General features: G+C 36.1%; 3 protein-coding genes across 4 annotated transcripts; 1 reads left to right on the plus strand and 2 right to left on the minus strand.

The window, feature by feature from the left end:
• Positions 1 to 180: 180 nt before the first annotated feature.
• LOC724643 (borealin) lies at positions 181 to 1,979 on the minus strand. Of its 2 annotated transcripts, none has more exons than XM_016915765.2 (2): positions 1,948 to 1,979; positions 181 to 1,233 (listed from the first exon to the last, which is right to left on the minus strand). In XM_016915765.2, the coding sequence occupies exons 1-2, from the start codon at positions 1,962 to 1,964 to the stop codon at positions 351 to 353; spliced, it is 900 nt and encodes a 299-aa protein (XP_016771254.1). In that variant the 5' UTR covers positions 1,965 to 1,979; the 3' UTR covers positions 181 to 350. The 2 variants fall into 2 exon arrangements, with proteins under 2 accessions (XP_016771254.1, XP_006558582.1); XM_006558519.3 differs by lacking the exon at positions 1,948 to 1,979 and adding an exon at positions 1,343 to 1,558 and having other exon boundaries at positions 185 to 1,233.
• On the plus strand, positions 1,756 to 2,700 carry LOC724686 (leucine-rich repeat-containing protein 51). Its single transcript, XM_003249273.3, has 2 exons — positions 1,756 to 2,051; positions 2,163 to 2,700. The coding sequence occupies exons 1-2, from the start codon at positions 1,934 to 1,936 to the stop codon at positions 2,642 to 2,644; spliced, it is 600 nt and encodes a 199-aa protein (XP_003249321.1). The 5' UTR covers positions 1,756 to 1,933; the 3' UTR covers positions 2,645 to 2,700.
• Positions 2,701 to 2,712: 12 nt separating this feature from the next.
• On the minus strand, positions 2,713 to 14,501 carry LOC410413. The gene is made up of 10 exons (XM_026444791.1): positions 13,966 to 14,501; positions 10,783 to 10,928; positions 10,616 to 10,706; positions 10,434 to 10,537; positions 9,921 to 10,342; positions 7,500 to 9,837; positions 4,309 to 4,556; positions 4,029 to 4,213; positions 3,320 to 3,904; positions 2,713 to 3,236 (listed from the first exon to the last, which is right to left on the minus strand). Exons 1-10 carry the CDS (start codon positions 14,157 to 14,159, stop codon positions 2,990 to 2,992), a joined length of 4,560 nt encoding a protein of 1,519 aa, XP_026300576.1. The 5' UTR covers positions 14,160 to 14,501; the 3' UTR covers positions 2,713 to 2,989.
• Positions 14,502 to 18,694: the final 4,193 nt, after the last annotated feature.

Genomic DNA, 18,694 nt, shown 5'->3' on the forward strand with positions numbered 1-18,694 from the left:
TAAAATTATATATAATTCATTTTATAATCTTTATTATGTCAAAAATTATACATGCAATTATATTGATCTTAATTATATTGTACAAAAGTTTCAAAATGTTAATTCTCTTATTTCATAATCTTATATTAATATGCTACAAAAATGTTATTGTCATAAGATATAAAATATTGTAAAAATATATATTAAATGAACATATAATTCAATTAATTTCAATTATGTATTATTTGTAATAAAATTATGACAATTTCAGGAAATATTTTGATCCTAAATTGATTTCATTGGCACAACACATATAATAGTAAAATGTGAAATACATCCTACAAAATTTTATTTTATTATTATAATTATAATTATTTTGTTGAGATAACCTTCTCAATATGACTTTTTAAAGTTTCTAGTTGTTTCAAAGTTTCTGAATCTAATGCAGGAATATGTGACATACGTAATCCATCATTAGGTAATAAGGACATAACATTCCCATCACGCAAGGGTACATTAATGTTAGCAATATCTTCTTGAATAATTGCAGAAACTAATAAAGGACTACCTTGCATACTAAGAACCATTTCTCCTTGTCTTGGACGTCTTAATACATTTAATGGTGTATTAGGTTTTATTTTTGGAGTTACAAGATCAAATTCTTTATTTCCTGGTTTCAAAGTAGCAGGAGTTTTAAATTTATCAATTTTCATAGATTTGATATATTTATCTTTTGTTGTTTTTTTTATAGTTTCTTGATTTATTTCACTAAGTTTCATTTTACTATTTCTTGAAGTACTACGTGTTCTTCTACTAATAGCAGATTCAACTTTAGTAGCTCTTGATGTACGTGTTGTTGTTATTCCCTCAGTTACATATCCATCATCGGACGCGCTAGTAATTCTTTTTCCAGTTTTTTTTCCTTTTACTGTCATCGGAGGTACTCGTAGCGAACGATCATCAACGGATGATGAAATTTCATTACAATTTTCTTTTTCATTTTCATTATCGTAATTAAGTATTTCACTAAGTGTCATTTGCCGTATCTCAGCCGGAAGTCGAGATAAAGTAACGTCAACGAAAGTTTCAATACTTTTTATTGCCATTTTTGATTCTGCTTCCATTTTTGAAATTCGCAAATGTGCTTGTCGCTCAAAATCTTTAATTAATAAATCACTTTCTTCTAAAAATTCTTCTTGTTGTTTTGGTTTCTGAACATGTTTTGTACGCGGCATTTTTAGTAGCCGTAGAAATCTAAAAATATAATTAAATTTCTTGTTTGCTTTTTATTACGTCTCTTTATTGTCGTTTAAATAAAATTTGTGGATGTAATTATCACAAATTTTTTATTTAGTTGACTTACATTGGAATGTTTTCAATTTCGTTTACCGCCGTTAATAGTTTATAGTTCGATCAATGATAATAAAGAAATATAGAAAGTAAAATAATGGAAAAATATGTGTACTTTATAAAAAGAGCAATCTAGTGTCATTATTCTGCATTAAATTTAAGTGTTCAAAAATATATTTAAATTAATGTAATCAATTTGATTTGAATTATGTGACATTACAAAATTTTAGATTACACGTTACAATTTTTTATATTATCTTTTTTATTTCATTCTTACTTGAACTATAATATAAAGTATGAAATATATTTTACTAAAATTATATTATTCTATATTGAAATATATTCATAAAATGATATAATTAAAATTATTTTTATTATATATATAACAATAATTATTGGATAAGTGACTATCTATATTATTCTGTCTATATTCTGTCCATATTTAAAAAAATTATGGAAATAGGAATTTTAGATGAAAAATAAAAATTTTAATTAATATTTAATTGACAATTAATTTTAAGTAAACTTTTTATATGTATTCTCAATATTAACATTGAAGTAATTTCTTCAAGATTTGACAAATCTTTATCTTTCAAATATTAAAATGGAGAGTCTTACTCGTTTCGAAAAACCATATTCTGATTATAAACGAACTGAACGACAAGAAATGTTAATAGCAGCCCCATTGGATTTATCATTTAAAAGAGCAACCACAATGCATGGTATGTTACGTTATATAAAATTTCTATAATTAAAAAAATATTGTTAAAATTAGACATTATTTTTTAAATTTAAAGATAACATTAATAAAAATATTTATTTTATTACAAGAGAATTGGCAAATAAACGTCCACAATCAGTACGAACGGGTAAAATCCCATTGCGAACATCTGCAGATCGTTTTGTAACATGTTCTTTATGGTTAAGCAATAATTTATTAACTTCAATGGACGGATTTGAAAGTCTTGCACATAAAGTTCTCGATGATCCAGAGCATCTTAGTTGGATTGATCTTTCTTTTAATAAGATAAAAGAAATTGGAGATGATATTGTAAAATTTCCGAATATAAAAATATTTTATTTGCATGGAAACAATATTTCGAATATTAATGATATTGTTAAATTGCAAAAGTTACAAACTCTTAGATCTTTAACATTACACGGAAATCCCATTGAAAATCTTCCATATTATAGAGGATATATTGTTCATACTTTACCACAATTAACAGCATTAGACTTTTCAGCAGTATTATCTACTGAGAGAAAAAAGGCAGCACCTGCTGGGTTTTATAAAGTAATATATGGCAATACATGAATATAAAATTTTATTTTCAAGTTTTGTATTAAATACACGCTTTCTTTTAAGTATCATTACTTGTAATATTTTTTTAAGAATGTACCATTTATCTCGAGGTACTTTGACTCAACATTCTTAGAAATAATTTATTTCAAATCTACTGTTATATCATTGTTAAATTAACTCAAGATATGTACCATACAGTAGAAATTATTTGTTCTATTTAAATGTATATTAATTAACAGAGATAAAAAAAGGCCCCATATTATATTACAAATTGAATGTGACAGCCCATGTGTTCGCAGTAATTTCTTTTTTTTTGCGATATCTATATGTATAATGATTTTTTGTACATTAAATAATTCAATGTCGTCTGTGTTTACTGCGATGTTTACTTGATTTTTCTACATCTCTATCTCGAGATCGACTACGTGATCTATAACGACTACGAGATGATTTGTGACTGCCAGATCGCCTTCGTTGCGCCTTTTTCGGTTTTCGAGATCGTCCATGACTATGGCTGCGAGATCTGCTTCTACTATGTTTTTTTCTCTTGGAATGCTTTGTTCCTTCACCTCTAGATGGTGAAGTACTTGGAGATTTTGAACGCCTATAGTAAAAAATATAAAAATATGAAAATGATTTTAGATATAAATTATATTTTATTATTTCTTTTTTTCTCTTATAATATACCTTGGTGACTTTGTTCTTTCGGGTGCAGCATGAGTACCGCTACGACTAATGAATCCACCCCAAGCATTATGATGTTTGGGCAGTGGTGGGCTAGGTGTGTGGCTATCGACATCTCCACTTCTTGCTTTGGTTCTTGCTTCCTGATATTGTCGACGAAGTTCCTCTACACGTTTTTCTAATTGTTCTGGTTTAACACGAGGTCGAAAATAAAGTCGTAATATACGACGACAAACATCTCTAATTGCAGATTCATTAACTTTAAAAAGAGAAAACCAAGCAGGTGAAGTAGGTAAAGGTAATTGAAGTTGTCTTGCTCCCAAATATACACATGCACAAGCAACAGTTTCTGGTTGATATCTTAAGAATACATCAGATCTTAAAGAATCATTCATATAATTCCAACATTGTTGCATCAAAGCATGATTTTTTTCATAGCCCAATACTTGCAAATACATAACAATTATTTTATGAGGATGTTTTACATGAACACAAAAACCTAATTCTTTTAGGACTCTCCTTTCAGACTTAATTACTTGATTTTTTAGGGCTACATAATTTTGATCAAGTATTACTGGTTGTATTGGCCTAAAAAAAATTTGATAATGTTATATATGTATATAATATATATATATATATATATATATATATATATATATATATTTATATATAATGTAATTGTATAATATTAAAAATAAAATATTGTATTTACTTTTGGCTAGAAACTTGTTTAATGTGATTAAACACATTAATAACATCTCTAATACGTCTAGGTGCTTCTTCAATTTTACTAGCTAAACAAATACAGCCCATTGCAGTTGTTTCCATATTATGTCTAACTAACGATTTACTATAATAAAATCGTTGAAATATAACTTGTCCTGTGGCCATTGCAACCTAACAAAATAATAATGGAGGTAAAATTAATTCAGAGGTTATAGAGGTTATAACGTTTACAAACATTTTGTTTACTTGTGAAAAAAATTACAAACCTGTGGTAATTTCAATAAAATACCAGCTGTCTGAATTAGTTCACATCCTAATATCCTTAGGTCAGTTTCGGTTTCTGCATCCAATCCATCTAAATGCGACGGCGTCGAGTTGAGTTTCTCTTCAGGTAAAAGACAATTTTGAAGTGTTAATACGATTTTTCCATAAGGTTTCGTATTGCCTGTGGTTGTATTTTTTGCCGGAGCCGTAGAATTTTCTTTTGTATTACTCATTATAAGTTTCACTGTTTAAACACAGTAAAAACTTTTTGTTCAATCACTTGTGAAAAAAAGAGGTTAATTCATTTCCTCGAATGAACCATACCTTTTCGAAGTATAACTTTAAACTTTAGTACTTATATATATAAAGAAGTATAATTCGCATAGAACTCGTTTCTTCCGTATTTGGCGCTACTGTCTATTTTTGATAATCAATTGTTTTATTCGATTTTTATCATTATTTCAGTAAAATAAAAGAGAGTAAATATTTATATTAAAAAAATTTCCTTCAAATTATTTTCAATATAATAAATTTGTAAAAAAAATTTTATATATATATTTAAACATTAAAAAATAATTGTTCGTTTGTATTATTTTTGAGCATTTCCGGTAACTAATTAATAGTTTGTGGAACACAAACTGGGCGCGAATCATAATTGCTTCGAAAAATTTGAAACATCAAGTGTTAAAAGTGCAGTGTTAAAATATAGTGGTAAAAGATAAAAAAGAATATTGAAATAAAATTAAAATATCATAATTTTTTCATATTACCTTTCAAGAATATTATTGATTGATAAATTTAGCAGAACAACAGGTAAATATATAATATAATAATCATTTAAATTGTTAAAAATTTAATTATATAAATAGATTTTTAAATATTGTTCATATTTTTTTACAGAATATTTAATTTATCAACATAATTCGGTATTTAGAAGCAACAACATAGCAAACTGGTGAGTTTCTTTATATTTTTTAATATTATTCTAAAAATTTTATTTCTTTAATCGATAAATTATGCTATTATAAGATATTCCAATATTTCAAATTGTAAAATTTTTTAATCTTCGACATAGGATAATAGGAAAAAACTATAACGATATTTTATTTAATTATATAATGATATATCTTTTTGTTATTACATGTAATTTTTTGTCGTTTAAAAATCAACATGCATACAATTGCATTTTAAAACTTTAATAGTGTCAAATTCACACGAATTTTCAATTGATTAAAATTGAATTTTTTCGAACTTACAAAATAATAGGATTTTGCACGCAATTTTGTAAGGATGACATATTAGTGCAATTATAAATATATACACACATATATCAAGAAATATATATAATATAATACAATCGCATAACATAACAATTATTTATACAACGTATACAAAATAGTAACTTATAATGAAACGTAACGCAAAGTAAATAAAGAAATAACAATAGGATAGATATCATTTTTATGTTATACACATAATTATATTTTTTGTTTCTTCGAGTTCTTTTTTTAATTTCGGTCCCTATTTTTCTTATTACATACAAATTTTACAACTGTAAGTGAATGGAAAAACAGATTTCATATCGAGTACCTGATCTTCGTTGTACTAATATAACCTTATCCGCGTTTAATTCGTTATGCAGATTGAATTATTAAATTTAAAAACGCATTTTAATGCGAGGTATTTTGATAAATATTCTGCTTCGTAAAATTAGTATGGACCGAAGTAGGAACAATTTTTATGATTAAAAATAAAATTATTATACAAATCATATTAATCGTATTTTACAAAATTTTTGTTTATTAATCATTAAAAATCGTATTATATTAATGTATTCATTCGTACAGAAAAGATTTATATCTCGATAAAAATCTTGTTGTATCCATAAAGCAACTATACATGAAAGTTCTTGAAGTCGAGTGGTCTTAAAAAGTTTGAAAAAATAAAATTTCCAGCATTCACGCTGTATTATTCCCTGTATTGTGCGATGCATATATATTGCATTTTTCTAAAAGATTTTAAAGCATATTATTGCGTTAATGATTGTTGGTAACATAGTAATTTGTCAAATCGATAATCTGTAACTGATGCTTTGTACTAATTTTTATCAAATTAGTTCGACAAATTGCCACATTATCAACAATTGTTGCCACAAAATTTCCATTTGTCTCGTCTTGTCTCGAATTAGATAATGTAAATTCTACAATTTGCTGGTATGAGTTAATGCAATGGAACTTGACCAACAAATCGGTCAATCGGAAGAGGACAAAGTTTTGCTACCGACCGTTTTATGATTGTCATGGCAGTGCAAATTGCAGTAGAAAGCACTGCACATTTTATGTTTATATTTGGACATAAAAAACTATCCGATAGTCTGAATTTTAGACAGACATAGTGTGATGTGCATTGATCTCAATGCAAAAAGTTATTTAATTTAAAAAGTGCCAGTTTGATATTGCTAAAAAGCAATATTCATTATTTTATATTTCTAAGTTATGTCATTAAAAAGACTAATGCACTTCGTTATCTAGCAAATTTCAAGCACATAAAGATGTTCCTTTAAAATCTCACATAAACACTTCAAACACTTTTAGTTATAAGTTTAAATATCGATCGTTTAAAAAAGAAAAAGTTCGCATTGCATATCGATCAACACGTGTCAATTATAGCAATAAACAATAAATTTTTATGCCTGTTCAATGTAACATGTCGATAATATATCGACTTGTAGTCAAAATGAGATGTTTGAGATGTGTTCATTTTCAAATAGTGGAATTTGTCTATGTTTAAGATCACTTATTAAATAAAACTTGAAATACATTTCATTGTCTGTATGCAATTGCATATTTTTGGATATGAAGGAAAACACAATATTTTTATCTTTTTAATTTTATAACTTAACCTGATTTTCTGATATTTAATTTCGCGCTCGATCAAATCTTTTAGTTTTAAAACAAAATAAATGTATATAGTTTTACAAAAGATTAAAATTCATCATTTTTCTTCAAATTGATTTCCACATAAAAGAATCACATAGAGCTCGTATTGTCTTGTCATTTAAATTTGCAACATAACATAGCAAAATTGTAATCACAACAATGATGAAAGTGAGCATTTCACACTCCTGATGGCCGATTGATGAAATTTGATTTGTGAGACCAGAATGTATTTAATGAACTTGGTTGACGTCAGCGTGATGGTACACCGACATCGGCGGATCGAATTCGAAGAAGATCGGCACGAAGCATCAGCGGCATGCGTATAGCTGACGATTCAGCAGGTCGCCACATTACAGGTGATCGTTCTCGTGACAATGGTGTTGGAATTGGACAATCATTCATACGATGTGGTGCTGGAGTCAAAGAACCTGGAGGTGCACGATAATATTTATGACCACCAAGTGTTACAATTTGTCCCTGGTCTGAAATGTTTGGTATGTCTTTAATTGTTGACTTTGCTTTAAGTTTTGTCACTGGTTGTGGTATTCTTAATGGATGTATGTCCATCTTCTTTCCTCCACTCAGATCTAGAATATCTCTTGATTCTTGATCCCTTTTCCGTTTAGTAGGAAGTGCTTGTCGTTGCTGATCACGCTCTGGTTGCTTAGTTTGTCTTGGTTTCAACGGTGCAGGCATCCTTATTTGTCCTGCTTTTAATGCCTTTAGTACTCGTGGATCGACAGATCTATCATTTAAAGTAATGCTTGGACTTACTTTTCCCAGAGTATTCTTTCGATTGTCTTTGGAATCATTTGGTTCAATAGATCCACCACTATTTCCAGGTGATTTTGGTGCTGTTAGAGTTATACTGAGACTTGCAGGAATGTTTAATCCGCAACCATCTAATATATTTCTTGTATCGTTCGAAAGTATTGGACTTGAGGAAGGTTTTGAACTTGGTGTCGCGAGTGTTCGACTAGGTCCAGCTTCTGCAATTATATTTCCTGGTCTTTTTGTTGAAATAACATGTTCCGTTGTTAATTTTCGAGGTGATTTTGTATTATTTTGCATAATAGGAGACGGATGTATATGAGTTTGCTTTTTTGAGATATGAGTTTGAATTTGTTGTTGTTTCTTTCTTCTGATATCAAAGATTGGTAAACCTGGTGGACATTTTCTTTTCACTGCTCCCGCGGGAACTATAGGTGGATCATTAGAAAAAGTATATACATCCACTTTTGCGGGGTTATTATTAATGCTGATGTTCATACCCGGATTTGTACTCTTTGAGTAACCAAACGTGCAGGTATCTATATCATTGCATTGTTTATTCGTGTTTATTCGCGCATTGTTACTAATTCCGCTTACTGGTTTACTCACATTTGAAATATTTCCACTTGCATTTACACTGATATTTTCATTATTACTTTTATTCTTTGAATTATTTATATTATTTGAAGTTTCTGTTGCGTTATCATCTTCTTTTTTCGGAGTGACATTATCTTTGTTTTGGGTATCATTAATCTCCTCTTTTATATTTAATTCATTAGAGGAAGATTCTAATTTTATTTCTGATCCCGTCTCTCTAGCTGTCAGTTGAAAACTTTGAAGGAATTGTTTTTTCTCTTGTTGCTCTCCTGGTTTTTTCTGTATACTTTTTAAAGTATTGCTATTAGTATTGTTGGTAGTACTAATAGTAGTTTTCTCAGGAGTCAATCGTTCCATAAAAGTTACTCTTCTTCTTTGTTCTTCTTGTTTCTCTATTTGACGTTTCTCTCTGTTCCTCTGTAACTGTTGAATAAGTAAAGCCTCAGAACTATCTTTGTCTACTTGGCCACAATGTAGTAGTACATTACTGATAACTTTTGGCTTGTTTGGACTTGTATTGTTTGGTGAACATTGTTTTAAAGTAATCTTTACTCCATTCGAATTCTGTCCGTTGCCTATACTTACAACACTAAATTCTGGATTCGAAGATTTTGTCTCAATATTTGTAATGCTTTGCTCTTTCGAATTCCAACTTCCTGGCGGACTTCTCAAAACTTCATATCTTCCATCTGAGTTCTTGAGTATTTTTATAGGTGTTTTAATTTGTTTATTTTCACTATTCGATGTGGATGAAACATTATTTGTATTAGTAGTTGTCGTTGCCGATGAAACAACTGTGTTGGTAGCTGTCGTTGTTGACGTAATATTCGACGTCGATGCTATAGAAACTGTCGTTGATGTCGTGGTTGTCGTGGATGTTACTACACTACTTATAATTTGATCTTCTTTAATAGTTATTTTATGATTATCAATAGTCTCATTCGTAGATATTTGTTCACTTGGAGAACGCGATTTTTCATTCGAAATCTCATTTTGATTGTCCAACGTGGTTTTTTCATCTGTATCCTTTATAGATTTTGTTTCTGACTTGGATTCTATATCGTTCTCAAGATTTTCCGAATTAATGTTGTTCTGTATAGCAGTAGTAGTGTCTGCTGGGGGAAAACTGGCGCCCAAACCTGGCGTAGAAGGCCTGTCGTGAGGAGGTGCCTCTAATCTTTGCTCTTCTAACGCAACTCGGTAAAAAAATCGCATTGGTGCATTCTAAAAATAAAATTTTTAAACATTAAACGATAAAAGAAACACGTTTAATACATTTTTAGAAAGAAGAATAGACAATTCTTTACCCTTTTCCATGCATAAATATAAGCGACGTCCATGAGAGTCCAGTGTTCCGGAAGCGGAGCACGTCGATGACAAATTTCGATCGTGTACCTTGTCATATCGACGTTGTATTTCGAAGCTAAGAATTTTTTTAAATGCGCAATAGTTACCAATGCTGGACATTGAAGATATCGTCTACTCGTTGTATTTGTGCTATGATTGTTAGCATTATTACTATAACCATTATTACTACCATTGTTACTGTTATTATTTTGATTGTTAGATGCGTTAGAATTATTCGTATCATCGTTGGTGCTAAGTAAAATGCTCATAGGATCGGCTCCGGGCGGTAAATATTCCAAGCTTAAGCTAACAGCATCTTCTGGAGCGAAAATTAATCTTCCGCTAACATCTTCTCCACGTTGTTCTGGAGTCGCTAAATCCGCTGTATATAAAATTTTCGCGTTGAAATAATTGTTATGAAAAATACGATCAAATTAAAAGATAAGATAACAATTTCTTGAATATAGTTTTACCATGCTCCGGATGTTTTTTGTAAAACTCTCTTCTCTTTCTCATCTCTTTGTGATATAATCCTGGAACCAGTTTGTACACGATATCTTGCAACGCCTTATCAGCTCTGAAAATAAATTTTTTTTATAATAATTTCCCATTTCGAAGAACTTAAAAATTTCTAAATTTCTTATGGAAAACTTACTTGATATTCGGTTTAGCTTTGTTGAGAACATGTTTGCAAGAAGGACAATGAGCTTCTGTGTTGAGATGCTTGAGAATACAACTTCTGCAAACTGAACGGCAAAAAGGCAACGTATCATTATCCGTTCCGTGGAATATTATAATTCAAATTCGATTTAATTTACTTACACGAATGCAAACATTCGACGACAGTGGTTGCATCTATAAGATATCCTCTGCACAAAGGACAAATAAGATAGGGATTTACCTCTCGGAGGTAAGTCCTTTTACCTATTCCCGACATTTTTCTTACTCTTAATTGTCGGTGATAATGTCTGTAACGATAAACACGATTCCATGTAATATCTCCAATGGAAAGCTGTAACGTCAAAAAAAAAAAAAAATCAATCTTAGCATCGACGAAAATTTTAACGTTAAAGGATTAAGAGAGAGATGAGTAAAAATAAAAGTCGTCATGTACGAAGCGTAAAGAAATACAGGTATAGCGTTTTTCATTATAAAAATGCATCTCGCGTATCCTTCCTCCGTGCTTTGATCGGCAAAACAAACAGATTAGAATTCTAAATGCGTTTGATTATTTATCATATGTGGTACTTTTATGAAAAGCAGCTGTCTCATCCGTGCGCGACGATAACGAGATATACGCGACGATAATTCGCAAGTTTTGCAGATAAATCGCACGACATAGGAAACGGTTAGGCCGAGTCATGGTGTTTAGCCCACTTTCCCGAAGGTTTCTCAGGTAGCTAGAATCCCGTTGCCTCGTTCTCGGGTCCCCCTCCATCCGATTTCAACCACCCGTAGGTATACGGGTGCGTTTTATCCTCTCGTACTCTCCCTGCCTGAAATTGTCCTTTCCGTTTTTCCACTCGCCTAGCACGATGAAATCGTGGATGCCAGCCCTTAGTCTGCGAACGAGACGCGTATGCATCCATGTACCCGCCAAATATCTGCCCATATTGATCGAATATGATCGCGGAATTTTGCACAGAGCCAACGATAAGTCGGTAAATGGTGCCGTTATCGCTGCCAAGAATTAACTCTACGTCGTTTTTTCGAGATCGTTCTACGAATTGTTTCGATTGATCTGAGAGCACGTGTACGAACGAGATATCGAGTACGGTACATCGAAATATGGAGGAGTGAAAATATGGATGGAAAATTATTATTCGATTTTTAACATCGTTCGCTACGAATCTACGTACGTTAACGTTGTTTCGCGCTATCAACGCGAAACTAAAGGAGATTCTTGCTCGATTTTCTGTTGCGAGGTTTCTCCCGCTTTATCTCGCTCGTTGCTGGATCTTCGAGACTCTGCTCGTAAGTTCTCATTCGATCGTTTACGTCCGTTTGCTTGGACACTTTCCTCCGAGTGCAGCACATGTCGCGAATGTAGGGACGCGTCAAAGTAAAGGCCTGTACACAACTAAGAGTAGATAAGAATAATCTTCGGAAACGAGAAGATATTGAGAAGATATTCTTCGAAACTCGAACGAGATGCGTTTGTCAGGGGAACGAGGATCTAGGTGTGCATCGAGTTCAATTATCGCGATGGAAATTAACTAGAATTATTTACATATCGAATTGGCTAACTTTAGGTACACACCACACGTTCTGCAATTCTAGTACTTCGTCTATTTATATCGAGCTGGTCGTAAGAAGAAGCAAAATTCTCAAACGAAATTGTGACAAGCGATAGAAAGAGGGATCACTTCGAATCAATCGTGAAATTAATCCTCGAAATCGTGCAAAATTCTTTCGAATTCTCGTAATAATTGAAATAGTTATATTAACATTAGATTATTTGTCGTCGAGTGTTGTTTCAAAGAGATTTGTTTTAAAAGATCAAGTAATTTTCGTTACTTTTCTTCGTATAAATTTTATCAATTGCGTCAGCAAGTTAGAAAGAATATATAACGAGAAAGCTTTAGTCAAGAGAATGTTCTTTCAATGGAGTTTACACGAACATGCCCTCATTTTTGAACGTCTCATTTTCTTTCGCGAAACTTTAGTCGTCTTATCGCGCGTTACAGATTAGACCCCCAGCTGCTTTCTGATCCCTCGACCATCGCTTCTATACGCTTGTACCCCGAGAAAAGAGAGTAGGGAGACGTCGACCCTACTGGACGGAAGACCATGATTCGAAGTAACCTAGCGACGGTCTACAGAAATCGCAAAAGAAAGGCATTCAATCGTCCAGCTTGTCTTACGACCGTTGTCCAGGAAAAAAAAAACATTCTTTCCTCTTCAAATGCTCGAGGTTCGCGAACATTCGTTTTCTCTTCGTAAAATTTGTTTCCAGGCGCGGTAGAATCGAGAATGATTAGGTAATCGCATTTTTTTCAACGATTTGTCAGCACAGTTTATTCGATATAGTTGTTAAGCGACGATAAGAAATTTCTAATTAATAAGCTGAAATCGCCGAATAAAGCGCCGACGATAGGCCTTCGAACTTGAGATCTCGTCCATCGAAAGGAATTTCCCGCCTATTGTTTGTTCCGTTGCTTTCGTATTCCGTGTTTCACAGCGATCTGGTTGTTGAGGCGGCCAGCTGATTAATCAGTAGAGACACGTTTCCTTGCATATCGTAGACAACGGAGGGGTTTGCACGATCGCGAGCGCGAACATTCCGCGACGAAAGCGGCAAAACGGGTTTTTTTTCAGTGGAAAGCTTTCGACGTGCTACCTTCGATTTCGGACACAATAGCTGCTAGATTTCGCGTTCCAAAAGGCGAATTATCCTCGCAGAAAAACCGAACGACCGATACTCGTGCTCTCTGTGAGAAACCGGCCGTGTTCCCAGTCGATGTTTATTCCATCGTCGCGCGTATCGCGAACGCATACCGAGCGATTTCGTCGAGGACGAAAGAGGAGGCAGCGCGAATATGAGAAAACGCATAAATACACGAGTGCCGCGTACGAGAATAAGACGATGCGCGCAAGTTGGAGAAAGAGGGAACACGAGCAAGAGGATAGACCGAGGAGAGGGGCAAACGGGTAGTAAGGAGAGAAAGAGGGAGGGAGAGTGAGAGCGGGACAGAAAAGTAGAAGGGAGGGAGAAAAAGATGGAGGAAACCGCTCTCTCCGTCTTATTCTCCCTTTTTCTTTCTTCTCCCTTGCTCTTTCTTGCCCTCTTCCCCTCCCTGTCTCTCGCTGTTGTTTCTCAGCATTCAACCGGCGAGTAGGTTTACATGTACACAAGTGTATTCGCTGGAAAGCGCTATATTGGGTGATAGAGTGTGCGTGCGTGTACTTACGTGCGAGCATGCGAACCGTACGTGCGGCTACACGCATACGAGAGTGGCTAACGCTATCCTCTATGGTAGTAGAGCATACTGGCCGCGTACGTACACAAAGCGATGCCGTATCGTTCGTGCTCCAATGATATTGTAGAGGAAATGCGAGGTCGCTACAGTATTCGGGTTCGGGTTCAAACTTGAAGTCCTCCCTCTTGCGAAATCGAGACGAGGGCTGTCCAGACAACAGTGACGTCGCGTGCTCGATGTATACGCGATTTCGTGACGTACAACCAGCTTCCCTGGCATTCGAGCAAACCCGACGGGATTTACTTTCACCTTACCGCCGACTGTGCACTAAGCTCTGTAATTACGCTACGGCCTGGCCAGACTCGTTAAAAAGGAAATGTAATACAAGCTCAAAAATCACAACAACGAGAATTATCGTGACAACGATGATTCGACGACGACGGCGACGACGACGAGTACACGGTTAGACAGGAATACGATGAGTCCGTACAATGGCGCCACGGAATACTGTGCGGCGTTTTATGGAACTAAACCACGGAAATGAACGACATCGGCCATAAAACGATCGTAGCAACACACGAAATACCGAACAGTACGGCGACTCACGCCAAACTAAACTGAAACCCCGAGTGGGATATGCCCTTTCCCCTCTTTCCCCTCCCTGTGGCAGTCCCTGCATCCCTTTGCCGCGCGCCCCTTTTGCGCTCCATGTTCACCCCCTCCATAGTCTTTCTCTCCTGTCCTCCAGGCTTTACACACTCCTCGCTACGCCAGTCGTTTCGTTTTACTCCTCTCTTCGCTTCTCTTCTCTTCCCTTCCCTTCTCTTCTCTTCCCTTCTCTTCTCTTCTCTTCTCTTCTCTCTCTTCTCTCCCTTCGCGTTCTCTCTCTTTGTCCCTCTCCCTAATTCCGACTCTTTCTTGCCCCTTCGAGCACCGTATCTTTACTCGACTGTTCGCTCGACTAGCCTGCCTAGTCTGCCTGGCTGCCAGCTTGGCTTACCCGAGTTGTCTGCCTTGCCTGCTTGCCTGCCTGCCTGCCTGCCTGCCTGCCTGCCTCGCTGCCTGTACGAGTCGTTTTTCTCTCCATTCCTCTATGCGCGCTTCTGGCCACCCCTCCTCTCTCTGCCGAGTGGTACGTACCGACACTAGTGTACTACACGGAACACACGAACGAGCGACTACTCCCCCTTCACCCCATCGAGGATCACGCCGCGTTACCAGCCGGGTTACGAGCTCCCCTCTATTCGTGCGCCGATACCTCACCCTTTTCGAGCTACCCCTCTCTTCGTGCATTACGTTTCGTCCTCTCTTTCTTTCTCTGCCCCTCTCGTTATTCTCTTTCGCCTCTCTGCGAACGTAGAAACGACCCCCTAGCTCTGATCCTTCGCCTTCTTCTTCCTTCATCGTTCTCCTACCTCCAATTACATCATCGCTAGCAACGGAAATCGGTATTTCGGATTGCAACTAGGTGAATTTCCGCCTATGTTTGAATAAATGCGTTTACGTTCGAAAAACCAATGTTGACTTATCGCGAAACGAGCAACGTATGGTCCTTTGATCGACGGTAAAATCAGGTAGAATTACCAGGAAATCGATATATTTTCATTACGAATCTTAATTTCACATGTATCTATATCGCAAATATTACAGTTTAGTTTTTTTTCAATTTCAAATATTCAACATTCCTCTTCTTTTAGACTCTACTTCTTGAATTTTATTACGTAACGTAGTTTGACAATTCTGTAAGAAATGTTTATCGTTTTTCTTGATGCTTTTCTCTGTATAAAAATTCAATACGTATATTACATAAGCTCATCAAGGAAACAAGATATTCGATATAGTATTTGTCACAATTCCCCTCCAAAAAGGAATGATCGTAAATGGCAAGTGAATAAAAAATTTTTATTCGTCCCGGTATCATTCGTATCTCAAATAAGAAGTTGGCGTTTTATGAAAGATAGATCTCAGCTTAATTCATCGAAAGAACAAGAATGCCATTTAACGTTGGAAAGTATAATTATCTGCAATTAATCTTCGATAGATCAATACCGAGGAACAATAGATCTATAAATCGTAAAAAAATCGGCTTACAGTTTGCAGCGACGTAGCAAATGGCAAAAATACAAGCGTGTACGTAGCCAACATTATCATTAATCCAACTTAAAAAAATTTCATGGTGTACTAACATTTACCTATATAACTTGCGTATCAATTTCATTTTGTATTTGTAGGAATCTGAAATAATCGCACTCCGATAATATTTCCTGTTCCCTAAACTCCGCCATTTTGGTCCCTACCGAAAACAAGCGGCGACATGACGGAACGGTGTATCTAATCTAGACTCTACTAACGTTGCGCAACATTTAATCATACCTACATCCGTTTTACTTCTTATCAACTGCAAATGTCGGCTGACCTCTGTTACTGAATATCCATTTAGATGCAACTTTTTAGTTCCAGGCGAAACTCCATTACTTTTATTTTCCATTCATCGAACGTGAGTAACGTGAAAACGTACAAGGTTATAGATATACGAGAGGTATAGCTCCCGATTTTAGTTGGAAAGATTGGAAGTTAGAGATAACGGTATTCAGCTCGATCCGACGAGCTCGTTCTTTTCTTATTTTCTGCCCCGAACGGATCGACATTTTCGTCAATTGCACATCGAAATTGCATCGAAAGTCGAGTATGGAGAACGGGTGCAAGGACAAAAATCATTGAGGATATCACGAAGATGCATTGCATTCGCATCTGCGTACCTAAGTGTCCGAATGCGAGTCTTCGTGTGCAAGTACAGCGTACAGATCTCCGTGACGTGCACCCGCTCGCTATTTGCACGTACGGCGCGCTTGCGCTGTCGAATAATCTTTCAATCCGCCAACGCTTTCCTCTGACCGGAGACACGTAAAGCTCCCGATTCTCAGGATTATTATTAGAAATCTAGTGGAATCGGTATTCGAAATATCGATATTTCCAGATCGACGCAGTTCTGTCGCCGATGAAGATGTCGGGACGGGAAGAGAGATGCCGTTTGAATATCGAACGAATCGTCAAGGCTCGCGTTACGATAAACAACGCGGTTGAATATTTAATAAAGAACACGAGTTAACAATTAATCTCATGGAACGGAGTACGAAAGGGTCGAGAATTCGGGCGGTTAATCCGAATGGGAACCAAAATGGCGGTAAATACATTGCATTACAGCCAGTGTCGATAAGCCTGTTTCATGGGTTACGAGCAGGAGAACCAATCGTTTCGAAAGTTTGAAACGTATGCACGATATTACAATAGTGTCAGCAGACGTCTTTGTTTCGCGTTGAATATACCGTGACAATTAATTTCTCCGGTGTATAACGAATGTATTCGCGTTCTTCGCACGATGCAGTCGCATCAGGTCGCTAAAAATCCTCTCCTTACGGATGAAAAAAATCTGACTGAATAGGTATCGTCCACCGGTGTCTAAATTCGTAAGGAGAGACGGGGAGATTCGGGAAATTAGCAAGGATGGATCGAATTTTAGCGAAACACGAAAAACCGATGACGAATCTCGATCGAGAAATATTAATTACGGGCGTTTTTAATTACACCAGTCAGCTATAAGGCGACTAACAGCATACTCCCACCACGGTAATCGACCTTCCAATCCTGACACTCCCTGGGTGTACTTTAAGAACCGTTCCCCCTTCTACCGGTTCCCGAACAGTTGGAGGATGCCGACAAAAATATTCGCATGGTGCGTGTACGTTCCCTTCCCCTCGAGCCCTCGAGCCCTGCAGATCTCCCCTCTAGCATACATCGGTTGAAAACACCGACCGTAGGCTTCCTCCCGAAGCTTTCTCTGGAAGGATCCCTTGGAGGGCTATCCCCACCAGGAGGGCTTGGACGGATGGTCGGTCGTTTAGCTGTGGAACGCGGCTGGAATCACGAGCGAATGAGACGCCGCTAGATGGGCTCCGCAGCTATCTCTTCCTTTAGTCCTTTCTCCGTTTCCTCGGCCCGTTCTTTGTCCACCGTTCCGCGAATCGTTCCCTTCTCGGTGTGTAGAACCTGTAGGTGATACGTGGGCGGCCCGATCCGAACGTTCGGTCGGAGGATATATTGGTATACGTGCAGGATCTCCAGTGAGCCTGCGCCGCGTTATCGGTCGATATACGCTTTTGGGAAACCTTCCACGTGTTTTGTGGAGCCGCGTGAGGCCGATTCTCCGCTGCTTGCCTCCTGCTACTCCACCTATTTGCGTGTAGCGATCGAAGACGAGTCATTAACTGCTCGCGCCACTCCCTCGTAAAACATTTCCAATTAATTTATCGAATTCAGATTCCCCCTCCCTTTCACGAAACCATCTATCTGTCTATTTGAATATGTATCGTTTATTATTTCGTATCGTAGCGATAAAAAGAATCGCTAAAGAGGTATAGCAATGGCGATTTTCGAAGAGGACGATCATCGGGGAATGATCGATGATTCCCGATGATACCGATCCTAGAAATGGTATAGCGATAATTGTGACGGAGCTCGAAACGAATTGATGATCGGTAGCGTTAATACATGTGGATATAAGTTGGTGGTAGGTGGCAGCCAGAACGGCGGCATCCTACGATCGCCTACGTGCAATCCTGTCGCAGACGGCCACGCCGTTTCGATAAACGGCCTACAAAGCCTTCGGAGGGGACGGGCCGATGCTTACATTCCCTGGAGCCCCTCCTGACATCGGCTGTACGTGGGTACATTATTCATTCTCCACTACATTCGGCAGCAGGAGGGTGCGGACGAGTGTGTGCGTATCCCTCGTAGCCGATGACACGACATGCACT

Source organism: Apis mellifera, linkage group LG13, assembly GCF_003254395.2.
Source record: "Apis mellifera strain DH4 linkage group LG13, Amel_HAv3.1, whole genome shotgun sequence".
NCBI lineage: Eukaryota > Metazoa > Arthropoda > Insecta > Hymenoptera > Apidae > Apis > Apis mellifera.